The sequence below is a fragment of the Sylvia atricapilla genome, chromosome 2 (genome assembly GCF_009819655.1).
Source record: "Sylvia atricapilla isolate bSylAtr1 chromosome 2, bSylAtr1.pri, whole genome shotgun sequence".
In the NCBI taxonomy this organism is placed as follows: Eukaryota; Metazoa; Chordata; class Aves; order Passeriformes; family Sylviidae; genus Sylvia; species Sylvia atricapilla.
Window position 1 is genome coordinate 74,255,834 of NC_089141.1, and position 13,658 is coordinate 74,269,491.

The 13,658-nt window shown below is 37.5% G+C and overlaps 1 protein-coding gene across 1 annotated transcript in view; it reads right to left on the minus strand.

Annotated features, from left to right (window-relative positions):
- The window catches only part of ABCC4 (ATP binding cassette subfamily C member 4 (PEL blood group)), a 142,452-nt gene that overhangs the window by 59,133 nt on the left and 69,661 nt on the right, over nucleotides 1-13,658 (minus strand). Inside the window, exon 20 of the mRNA XM_066313444.1 lies at nucleotides 5,760-5,839. Within this exon, the coding sequence (XP_066169541.1) occupies nucleotides 5,760-5,839 (80 nt within the window). The remainder of the gene's footprint in view (nucleotides 1-5,759; nucleotides 5,840-13,658) is intronic.

Here is a 13,658-nt window from a genome sequence, read left to right on the forward strand (position 1 = left end):
AAAACTCACACATGAACACAGACTAAACTCAGTTAAACGGGAAAAAACAACACAACAAGCTCCTCAGGAATCCCACCTCTCACAGAAAGCACAAAATAACAACGTCATTGTTAAACTAAAAGATCCTGGAATTCCTTCTACACACTTTCCCTGACATCCTCACACAATAAAATGCAGGGGTCAGTGGTACTGAAACAAGGAACGGCAGTTCCACTCTTGTGCACATACGAAAGCAAGTGACCCAAGCTATTATTCCAGTCTGAGGCACTTTTTGTTCCTAATATCCAGATGCAGCAGCTTTTTTTTCCCCCCTCTTTCTCTCTTTTTTTTTAAGAAATGACTGTGGACACCTCCTTCACATTTTCCTTTTCTTCAGTATTTTCACTTCATAAAGCTGCAGTCAATGTGTTTTGTGTGTAGTGAGAAGGGAATGGCACATTCAGTGGTGGTCTCAGCCACAGCCTACATTGGTGGCTCAAGTAGTCTCAGGATTAGGTCTTTGTGTGTGATGAAAGGATATGAAAAGTCAGTTATTTAAACTCAGTCAAGCTGTTGATTTTGGGGAGGAAAAAGGTTTTGCAATTCAGTTTTCCTCAATAAATCACTGCCCTTTTTCAAGGGCAGCTGCAGATAGTTCACATGTTCACAGTGTTCTCCAGAAACAAAACAGATCATGATTTTTTTACCCCTCCCCTCAATCTAATGCAGGGTAAGAAATCAAAATGAAGGGGCCATCACATTAATTACTCAAATTCACTTGAAAGTAAAGCAGAAAATCAACTCTGTTAACAAGTAATAAGATCACTGAAAAATTACAAGGACGAGAAACTACAGAAAAAACCATCCCCTTAAAATTTATCAGAATAATTTACAAAACCAAAAGGAAGACTGAAATATATTTCACCATCCTATGTACTCAACTGGTTTACAGATATAATTTCCAAGCAATAGTTTGGGTACTTATCTGACAAACTCTGAGATCAGAGTTTAAAGATGTTAAGCCTCAAGATCTATCTTGAGTCAGAATAGGATTTAGCCTTTGATGAGCTCTCAAAAACACAGCATCCAAAATACTGGCCACTTAGGAATATCTGGGCTAATGTGCATAAACCACTATTAAATATATTGGATTCTCAATTCCTAATACCCCCTCATTAATTTTAATTCCTAATTCCTAATACTCCCTCAAAATTTTATTCTATTTCTTGGCTGACCTTTTTCCCAATTAGCACGTTGTGTTTTATTAGTGCTGCATTGAGCTAAGCATGGCTCTGGCAGCTGTGTTTGCACCATCCCTGGAAATGTTCAAGGCCAGGTTGGATGAGGCTTTGAGCAACCTGGTCTTGTAAAAGTTGTCCCTGTCCCTGGCAGGGGGTTTGGACCTAGATGGTCTCTGAGGTCCTTTCCAACCCAAAGCATCCCGTGAGCCCATGATTTTAAACTACAGACCCTGCACCTACCAGTGAAGTCCACACCAACAGAACCTTACATTCCTACAAAGGTTAAGGCACAACATTTGTATCTAAATAAAGTAGATGCTTAAATCCTCTTAGAAAGTTTTAAAGCGCTGTAATGGCCTTCATACAAGTTGTCCTTTACCTGAGGAGATTGTAACTTAGTTGGAGAACAGCTGCCAAAAACACGTAATTCCAGTTAAGAAAAAGAAAAGGAGATGCAGGCTGAGGCTAAGGAGGCTAACAATAGTTAAAAATATGTAAGCTCACAAGAAAATAGCGAAAACCTCACCATCTTCACCAAACAAGTTAATTTAGCTTTTCAACTATCTTAATCAACCTACAAACATTGATAACTACCTGATTTTACAAACAAATTTAATGCCATATTTGGAAGAAATAACAAGCGTCATAGTGAACATAGCACTGTTTCCTATTTTATGTTTTTAACTGGTATGGAACCTTATGGTCAGCCAGAATTCATTACAGAAGATAAGACCCAGACATAGACTTTAGATTTTAAGGGTTGGGGTTTTTTTCTACCTAAATGAGCTTCAAACTGGACTCTAAATGTACCATTAAAGATATCTTAGTTGAAATGCCTAACTTAACCTTTGGTTTCTTCTCCATTTTTCTACTTCACATCTAATCACAGGGTTCTGTTCCAGCCATGTAGTCAAACACAGCCATAAACATGTTCTCATAAAAGAGACTTATTTTTAATTCATAAACCTTGTGGATACAGCAGTAACTTCCACAAAACACAGTCAGCTGCACTACCATGAGATGTTTCATATGCTGTTAAAATTCATAAGAAATAAATTACTGCCTTCTAGTGAGGACTGCTTCTCTTGCCTTCAGTCTCTCAAGACAGGTGTGTTATATTTTGGTGCACTTCAAACCAAAGAAGGAAAAGATGGCAGAAAACTTTAAACACAACGTGAGTTGCTACTTTGGGAGATATTGCAAAGCAATGGTTTTGAAATATCTAACCAGATTTTCAAAGGAATACACAAGGTTCATGATGCATTTCTGTGCTTGCCACATACCTTTCACCTTTGCTTTAACAAGAAAGTGTTGAGACTATCCACTGTTTTGGAGAGAGTCTATATTCTTCTTAACTCAATGGAAGATGTAAAAAATGAAACACTTCCTGTTCAAAGAATTAATTTCCATCCAGTATAGCTGTCTAGACTAATAATGCTCATTATGGCTGCAGTGCAGTCCATAAATCTTATTACATACTCCAAAAAGAATATTATCAATTTTTAGCATTGCTTAAAAATCTGTATTTTGTATAATTACAAAATTTTTGGAACTAGTAGGTGGCATTTATTTATTTATTTATTGGTATTTAAATTGGCTCATACTGTAGTTTTTGAGTGTCCAATCACACTGAATTTATTTGTGCTGAAATTATACACTCACTTGCCAATACAGTAAAAAGGTGGAATGCTTCACAATGATCCTAGCAATAACTCTGAAAAACGACCACTTCTTCAATGCAAATCCGCTCAAGAAAAGCTTCTACACACAAAGTAAGATGAACCAGTTACTGCATTGTTTATTAAGTTTCACTTGATTCCTCCTGACAACCATTTAAACAATGAATGTTGGGAAATGTCTCTCAAAGAATCAACAATAATGGCTGGGATCAGAGCTTTTATATACAGCTAATACTGTTTTTAGAAAGAAGAAAATATTTCTTCCTGAAGGGATTATAGGAAGTGTTACAAAAGACACCTGCAAACAAAACAAGTGACAAAAGATCTCTATCATAATTGATAAGAGTTATCCTTTGTAAAAATCTCTGCTTCATCAGAAGTAAATATATCTTTGCTCTTGAATTTCAAAAGCATCCACTAAGCAAAAAGCCTGCCAATCAAGAAGAGTAAATTTTAGATAACCTGCCAAGAAGAAAGTGTTTTTTTTCTTATGGATAGCAGTGCATTATTAATCAACAGTAAGAACCTAAATTTTCTTTTCTGATGCCAAATAGAACAGGCAAGCTTTGAAGCACAGCATATTTTTACTAGTGTACTGGACTTGTAAAATCTACTTTGTTTTTTGGAAAGCAAAAACTTTTCACTTAAAAAGCAAACTCCAAAATTTGACAAATAATTCAACAGCCAATTAAAAAAAAAAAAACATGAATTAATCAAGACGAAGGAAAATATCTACCAAATGTGGTTTACACTAGAAGCTTGAAAGAAGAAAACAATCCTATCTAGAGAAGCAGCCTTCACTTTTCATTCCAGACCAGTTAAGTTTCGGAAAGCACACACTGCCTAAAGGATCTATACACTGGTCAATGACTAAGTTTTCCAATGTGCTGGTAGATGATTCAGACCCCTGTACCATGTGCCATGCACACAGCATAGACACTCTCAGCTTTCTTTTGAAGCAGATCAGTTTGCTCCATCAAAAGTAAGACATTGCAATTCTCAAGACAGTTTGCTTCAGGGTCTGCCAACAAAAGGAAGTATGGACAAGATCACACCAATTGTGGCTCCCTCTGCTTTTGCAGACTTCTGTAACATTTTCCCAGCAAATTCTGCATCCTCAGACAACCCCACATGTCTTTAAACCACATGCCAGGGCATGCAAAACACCCACTCAGTTTCTTGCAATAAAACCACCATGCAAGTGGCCTTGCAACACAACTCTCACATTATTATTTTAAGTGCACAGAACTAAAGAAAATGGTTAATCATTTTATATCAGGGTCACAGGACCCAGAGGATGCTCTGGCCATGAGCAGTACATTGTATGAACACACACACAGAGCAGTCTGCTGTAAAGGGGACACACTAATGCACATATAAACCCCTCTGGCTCAATGGACACTGTGCAGGACAGATGGGTTTGACTTTGTGGATGCAAACTGTATGCTAAGAGAAGAGGATAAGGACTGAAGGACACACTGAACTTCCAGTCAAAAAGAAGGTACATATGTATAGTCTCAAGACAGCTGAAGTAAAGTAAGATATTCTGTCTAATTAAGACAGTTAACGAGACTGAAGAAGACTTTGAATCTGTACAGACAGTAAAAATTGAATAGGGTTTTATAGAAAAACCATACTGCACTTTCAAGAACAATTTAAATTAATTTATACTACATTAAATTAAGTGGCCATGAATTAAAAATCCTAATGTTCACTGTAAGCACCTTCCTAAATCACAAAAAACCCCAACTCCTGTAATTGATAGGTTAAATACATCACGTTCCTTTCTTCCCCAAAATGATACTTTAAAGTGTCACTGTAAAAATCTAAAAAACAAAACATACATTTCAATTTCAGTTACTTCACTAAACTACAAAACCCAGTTTATCTTAATGGGCATTTTTGCTCCTTGGAATATTTTTTTTCCTATTTTCAAGAGTTCAGTAAGAACAACATGAATAAACTGCTCAACTTGAAATGTCTTTGGTTTATTTTTAAATAAGTCAAGACAGGGTTTAGATGCTGAATAAGTTATCTTTAGGAGATGAAGCAAAGCTAGCAATAGCACCTTAAGAAACATTTCTGACCTCAGCATGACAGGTGTGATCCACTAAGTGGATCCAGATAATCCACTAAGTCTTTTTTTATCTAGCCTACACAATTCTGTGTATTCTGTGATTCATGTTATTTTCATACAGTATGAACATTCTTTTTCAGATTTATCCTCCTGCAATTTTTTACAAGAAAGATTAATAGCAACTGCAACATAAAAATTACCTTGATGTCATATATAATCCTTTATCATTTCATCATCATCAAAATCTCAATGCTTTGTCCATCTTTCTTTTCTGCAGCAACTTATTTCACTTGTTCATATTACAGCTATTATATTCACCCTATTACTACTAATCTTTTCTTTGTAAATAGCCACACCTATTTTAATCTGAAACGGTGTGGTAAGCATTTGATTCTTTGTGGAAGTAGACATGTAATTAGGTTAATCTGCGCTATCTTTTCAAGTGAGCTGATTGTTTCTTTACTATGGACATATTTCTTATAACAGCAATAAGCTTGCCAGATTGCTTGGAGGCAAATCAGGAGCAATTTACCAAGCATGTAGCTACTATGAGCTGAAATCTTGACATAATAGCAAGCTGTGTGTAGCCACTCCTACCTGCCAGTTATTACTCATGCTAGCTTTTTACTGACACGCTAAATTTCAACCGCACCTTTCTTTCACAAACAAGTACTTTCATTCAACTCAGCTACATCTGTGGCAAATAGCTGATCTTCAGCAAAGCATACAGGAATCTAAATGCAGAATGCGGTGCAGAAGTCTTGGACAGCACAACTGAATTACCTGCACGAAGTCCAAGAACGTCAATGGAAGCAAGTCATCCAAGTGGCCAATATCTTTGGAGAAACGATTTAAGATTCTTCCTATGGAAACAGGGTTGAGAAGAAAAACAAAAGGGAAGTAAGTATTATTCCTGAAAAGACACATGTTTTACCATTTCAAAAACAAATAAAACGAAACAGCTGGACTCTAAAAAGACAATTCTGGAAACCTCCATGAAGGGAATCTTCTACAACCACTGCACTATATTTAGAAAAAGAATAATTTTTTTACAAATGCCTTCTACCCAAATATAAAACCTTTACTTTAACAGCTAGAAAAATATGTAAATGGGCTTTAAGGTAATATTTCAACTGAATTTAACAGGAGAAACATACATGCTTTATAAGCTTAACATCTGCAGGTAAAGGTTTACAGTTCAGACAACATAATGCAAGTTTCATCAAGCAACATCAGCCAAAATCTGCTCCTATCCTTGACTGAAACTCACTAGCGCATGCATGTCTCAGACAGATCATAGCTGATCTAACTGATCTTTTTTAGCATTTCTGTTCTCACCCCTCAACATCATACACGGATTCAAACTGCAGACAAGTTTGGCGTTTTTTTATTTTATTTATTCTAAAATAAAATCTGAGATAGATTTGCATTCATGCAGCCTTACATTTATACTTATTCAAAACATTGACAATACTGATCTTTATTAAAGCTAATAAAATAATTTTTAATCTGCTGTCAGTGAAGCATTTACATTTCTCTATTTTCCCAAGTTCTACTTGAGTGAAAAAAATCAGTTATATCAAGACTTCTTTAATAATTAAAGTCACAGCACTGCCACCCATAAGTGGATTAGTATCTTTCTCTATTAATCAGTATCTCTACTCAACAGGAAAGAAACGAAAGCAGGGGTGGGAATCTGGCCATTTCTAAGGTGTGCAATGCCCATACATGCATTCACATTGCTTTGTTATCTGCTTATATCTTGATTCAATTATACTTTTAACTGGTACAAACACATTCACTGCGCTGGCAACAAAAGACTTTTTTTTTCCTTTTCAAAGGAGCTCATTAAACTGAAAGCAAGTTTAAAGTTTCCACAGAGTGCGCTGGCAACGTAATTTAGAGATAAGAGATACTCAAGTAACTTCTGTAGCAACCATCAAGCTAGTTTTCTACCCACAGTTCTTTTACGTTCATTTCTTTTTCAAGGCAATGTCTGTTCCACACCAAACAATGCAGAACACATCCTCTGCTCAGGTCTGGGACATGACTCTGAAGAGACATACTGGTGGCAAAGAGCTTGTTCTGCAGTACTTCACCACCCAAGGCAGTTACTTCAGGCAGCCAACAGCAGAATTCATCCTGTTTTTAGACTGTGCACAGAGAGAGGAAGGGTATACAGCAGCACAAGACTCAGAAAAAAATCTCTTTTATCTTTTTTGTAGGAGATGCTCCCTTTTACTTATATCAGGGTAGATACATCAGAAGGAAGTCCAAGACTTTTTTTTAAACTTTCTTTTTCCCATGATTTTCTTACATGGAGACTGGTCACAGAAGAGTGATCAAGCACATGCTGCATACACACTGTCACTAAGGCTTCTTAATATCCTCAAATATCACATTCTAGGTTATTTTCAAATGAACCAAGACTTCACTGGCAAAAAGAAAATCATTCGAAGATGCTAAATGCTTCCTATTGATAGAGCTTTCCTTGGTGGCGTGTCCAGGAAGGGCAGCTAAGGGAAACTAGGTGGGATAACAGATTGGGCTCAGGGCATTAGAAATCTATTCACAGCTTTGTTGCTTGTCTTCTTGATGCCTTAAATTTTAGCTTTCCTATTTTCCAGATTCTGTACTGCATTATTATACAATTCTGAACTTCATCTAAAGCTTTAGCAAGTCCTCTTCACAGTTTAGTTAGACAAAGCAATTCTTTCCCAGCCCAAGAACCAAGGACACCGTGGCAACTTCAGGCCCAAGAAGTATGAACAACAGCGAACTGAGGAGACTGATCTAGGAAGATGGAACTTCGCAATCTGAGGCAGTAATTGGACAATTAACCCCAAAATGTAAATGGACCAAAACTTACAAAAGTGTGAAAATGTATGATCCATCATCCATTGTGGCTGTAGCCTTGGCCAGGCTCTAGTACTGCCCAAGGTGTATCCTTTGAAGGCCTTTTAATAAATACCTACTTTATTCCTTTAACACTGTCTAGCCTCTGTTCCAGGCAGCCTCTCAAGGCATCATTCTGAGTGACTTCACTTTATTTTACATAGCAAGGAGCATAGCAAGAAGAGGTGACAGTGCTAAGCCCCTCCATGAAAGGCTGTGAGAGCCACCAATGACGAGCTGTACACAAGGGCAAAGGATTATTCCCATAGCAAGCAAATCCCACCTTAATTCAGCCTAAGAATGATCCTTTGCCTTTTAACCCCAAGTAAGTTTTCTTTGTAGTGGTTTCAGACTTCTACAAGAAGCCATTGCGCAAAGGCCATCCCACGTGACACTGCCAGGAAGCAGCAAGGTCACTCAGGCTGGCCACTTTTCCCTGGCCACAGCAAGGTCAGGCCAGTGCTGGCACCTCCAGCAATCCAGCAATGCCAGCACATCAAGAGTGACTCCTCTTCCAGTGAAGTTCTCTGAGCATCATGGTCATGACAGAAAACTGAACTGACCCAAGTCATCCCCTGCAATCCCTGGATTCACTGTCTTTTCCATGCTACCACCAACCACTTCAGTTCCCAGAGGTAATGCTGCTAATTAATTGCCAAAAGTCTATTTTTTTGCAACTGCCTTATGAAATTGTTAAGTATAACAATGTTTCTACAGCCTCTGTTTTGACAAGTTCTGTGAACTGCCACTAGTAAAGTGGAAATTAATCTGATGTTATCAATAAAACATGAAAACATCTTTTAATCTGCCTAATCCTCTTTAAAATGTAAATACAGTAATTCTGTAAAATGACACTGACTAAAATTTGAGTGAGCAAAAAAAATGGTATATGAAAAAGGCAATCCTTGAAAACTGGAACCTTTCACAGTCCACCTAATACAATTAAACAGTGGCAATATGAATCAGCTGCTTCCCAAATAAATATTAAAGTGAATCCCTGATAACAGAGCTTTAATGTTTTTGAATTTTCATATTACTGAAAAATTAGTCTATTTAGTGTTTGCACATAGAAATTCTGGAAAACGACACCTGAAGTAATTAACAGCAGGATAATCTTGTACTTATTGCTAAGAGGTCTGTATCTCCCTCCTCTACTGTTTATCTGGTGACCATTGATGCTTTTCTACAGCCAAAGGCAAGTGACAAACCCACAAACCTTAGCCTCATTTCTGTCATTGCTGTTTTTCAATTCTATTACCACAGAGACAGCAGAAGAAAAAACACAAGTTCTTGAGATGCATTTCAGATCTTGTTCACATAGATGTAACTGAACTGGCATTTTATACAGCATGCCCTACACAGAAGGATGGTGCAGTAACCCACTGAAGCAAGCAAATTCCTTCACCATGTAGCAGGGACAGCAATGCACTTCCAAGCAGAAATGTTATGCTTTGGAAATATCCACAAGATGCCCCACAGCCATTACAGTATTGCATTCAAAGCAATTGCTTCACTTATAAGGATATCTACAAGTACAAGAGGTCTATTTCACAAGGTATGAAGAAACAACTCTTTCCACTTACTGAAAGCACAGTAAATCAGCGACTTGCTTATGCATTATTTAGCATGCAAGAGAAAACATTCCAGATTTAAAAGTTAAAGTACCTGTTTGGAGTCCGGACTCAAAATGCTTACAGTTATGACTACAGCTTCTACCAGAACCTGCAAACCTAACTTTTGAGAATGGGTCTTCAGACTATGGAAACTGTTGCACTTGCCATTCAAGAAGTGCAGGAGCTGCACAACTGACGTGCCCCCTCACCCTGAAAATTATATTTTCTCTCCAAAACCTTTAAAGCCTTCTCTCCTAAACTTACAGACTATCAACATTGCCTTGCTACCATGGTTCGTATTTCCAAAAACCCCAAACTCTTTATGTAAGCATATCTGAGATACATATACATGGCATGAAACAATAATTCTTAGATCAGTCCAGTATATCCAATTAACAAAAAATTTTAAGCTCCCTTAATACCTTTATTAATATATACATATATAATCTCCTTTATTTGTCCCAGTGAGTGGCTGCAAAAGCAAAAAAATATACTACATCTAAAACTTTTCAGTCAAATTTCACCAAACCACTAACAAAAAAAAAGTCTTTTAAGAAATCAAGGATTAATTATGCCAATATTACAACAGCATCCCAACTGGTGAACAGTATCTACCATTTCAATCACTCAGGCTTCCACGTGATGTGTAGTGTTAGCAGCAAGCTGCAAAAGAGGACGTGCTCTCTTCAGCAGTCTTATGTTTGTTTTTACATCAAATAGCTTAATCAGAACACACACTGTTGTTAGATTTCTTCCAAAGTAATTAAATAACTGTTGAATGCCAATTAATCACTGTTAAATAAGGGTCTGTCACCAAAGTGCTATGTACACATTTCAGACTGTTTAATGGTCAAATACTTGGCAGTATCAAAGTTAAACAATGATTCATTAAACCTCCTCCCCTACACAATAGTTAGGCTAAACTTGGAGTGAAAGAATCAAAACTCTTTTGTCCTCCCTGAAAAAGACATCAAACCTCAGTATGTGATACTCTTTTCTTCCTTGCTCTGTAAACTACTTTAATTGCACAAATCGGAATGTGTTCAGGTGCTACAAACCCACTTTGCTTCTGCAGGTGCCTACTGATACTTTGGAATAGATGTTCAAACCTATCATACAAATAATGAAAACACTTGACTGTGCCACACCTTTTTTAAATGTTTATACATACTTTATCATGAAAGAAATATAATCCAAACTGAATCAACACTCAAGATGTAAACACCAGAAAAGGATTTTTTTTTTTAAACAAGAAACTAGGATCCTCCACTGGAATAGCCAAATGCCATCCACAGTATTCAGTGTTGTGCAATCTAAATTCCAGCGACCCCAAGAGCAAGAGTACATTATTTCTAAACGCATTTGGCACTTCTGGTATACTTTGTTGGCCAGGGCATTCACTGAAATACTTCTGTGTAACACAATAGAGGAGCCACATTGATTTTCTACACCTTGCAATGAGTTTACAAAACCTTTATACCCACTTGCTTCATCACACATTGCAGAAATACTTTGTCCCTATTTCTCTACTTCATTGATTTGCTTCTTTGGAAAAGAAGAAGGGCTTAAGAAAGGGGCCTTCTACAGATACAAAGATTTTGCCACTTGTTTGTGCATGTGTGTGCACGGGTGCACACTCTTGGAATGTTTTTCCCCTCAGAGATCAAACTAATCCTCAGTGCAGGTAATTTTAATTGCATCACACTTTTTATTTCAATATGCAAATGTTACTAATAAATACTGCTTTGCATAGTAACCTAAACTCCTCCATAGCAATTGGCCTAAATATCCCTATCCATGCACTGCATTTACCAAGGGAAAAAATATTCCAAATCTCTTACCCTACTCTGAAACAGTGGAGCCAGAACACCCTCACTGCCCAGCCTCCAATGGAGAAAGTGACATTCTCTTCCACTCCTTGCTGCAAACTCTCAGAAACCTGTTTAAAGGCAAGCTGCACTGCTAAGAATAGATTCAAGGAAGTACTTAGTAGAAATGACTATTTCTGTGTAACTAAACATGAACAACCCCAACCAGGATTGCACACTTGCTTGAAGGTATGTCATCCCAAGGAGATGCTCACCTGGACTAGGACAGACAACCTTTGGATGGACCCATGTCAGACAATCCCAAAGCACACACTGTACGGCCACTGACTTTGCTGAGTGAGCAGAAGCCCCTCGTGTCCCCCACCCCCCTGACACCGTGACACCATGGCTGAGTGCCACTGCTGCCTGCAACAGTCACGGAGCAGCGTGGGCTTCCTGATCCCAAAGAGAGGAATCCTGCACTCCAACAGTCCCAATTACTGCTTGGAACGCCAAAGCCCTTTTAAATGGACACCAGGTAGCAAAATAACGCTCTCAAGTGCATGTGTGGCAATAAAGGCACACTCAAAAAGTAGGAATAGAAGAAATAGCTGTACAGAACCAGGTACATTTAAATGCCCATCCGTTGAACTGCACTGAACACGCTTCCCATTCTGTCCGTGGTACAAACTGGCAGCTCCCCACATATCTTCCTGTTAAGCTGTGGCATTAAGCAGCTGATAAGCCTTTACCCATGCTCAGTTCACACACACAAACACACACACACACCCTGAAAAAAAAAGCCAAACAAGTACTGCAACTACAAGCAGCCTGCCATTTCATCAAAGCAATGACAAAGTGGATTGTCCATATCAAATGTTGGCAGGAAGCAGACATTACATCAACCTTGTAAAATACAACTGTGAAATCAACAAAATAATTAAAGATGGATTACAGACTTTGAAAGAAATTGTAAGTTTGTGAAATATTTCTTCAGAAAGAAATCTGGAAATGCATCTCCTGCATAGCTGTCAATTACTGATCTACTCTGGCTTTTCTTCCATATTTCTACAAAGAAACGTCAAAAGGTCTGTTATCTTTTTTTAATATATGTTTAGCACCACATGTCCACACAAACTGCCATATACAGCATTGCTGTCTTCCCCACAGGCATCCTATAAATATAAATAAGAAATTCTACCCCATTTTTTTCTTTAGCAGTCTGAAACTGATAGGAATATTATCACTTTCTTAGACATTTGCAAATAGACACAGTGGTGCTGGGCCGAAATATGCTGAGATCATAATATCCATTTATCTAAACTGCCAGCATGTAATGAATTCAGGTGGCAAGCCTTCTATCCAAATTAATTTACTACTTGAAAAGGACTTTTTACACAAATGCTGTCAAACAAGAAAACAGTTAGGATACCAGAAGAAAACGCAAACACTGTGTTTGATCTTATTTTTAAGTGTAGGATTTAAAGGAAGAAGAAAAACTATGATAAAGATAAGAACAGAAAACAGGCTTCTTTGGAAATGAATTTTTATTTTTACTGCTGATGGAGACATCTACATCACCTAGTATGAATACATTGATGCTAACTGTACAGTTTTTGGAGCTTTCTAGTCCATACATACCATTGGTTGGAATTACCCTGCTGTGGCAAACCAAAATAGGTCAACGCTCTATACACTTTTTTTTTCTCTCTTTGGTAATTTATGTGGTACAGTTGATTTGTCCCTTTTCCTGGGTGTACTCAGAAGAGTACATGTATTAACATCTGTTATCACCAGCCAAAGTCTCCTCACATAAGATACAATGCAGAAATTTTATCTAAGGTATCCATTAAGAACAGAAGCACACAAAGGAAAAACCTCTTGATTTTGTGGGAGGGAACTGTAACTATCCTTCTTTCTGAAAACTGCTTTCTTGGCAAATCTCAAAATATCTTCTGCACTGCTTAACTGCCTTTCCCATTCTATTGTAACCCATTAACTAAGTTGGTTACAATTCCAGATGTAACAGCATTTACAGAACAGAATTTAACTTGGGTGCTGTATTACACTTGCTAACAAAGTGATCCCTTTTAAAAAAGAATGCTAGAGCTGGTATAATATATTCATCAGCAATTTTCTAATTATTGATCCCTGCAATCATACCCTGTAATTGATTGTGAAAGGAAGATTCAAAATCATTTAAAAGTAGAAACTTCTGGCAAAAAGTTTTATGCTAGAACCTGAGTACAAAACTACATCTCTGCTTCATAATTAGAATGACAATGGAAGCAGACACCTGCAACCCCTCCCAATTTCTGGAGTAATATCAAGCTTCTAATAAATAATCCTGTGGTGAAGATTGCCAG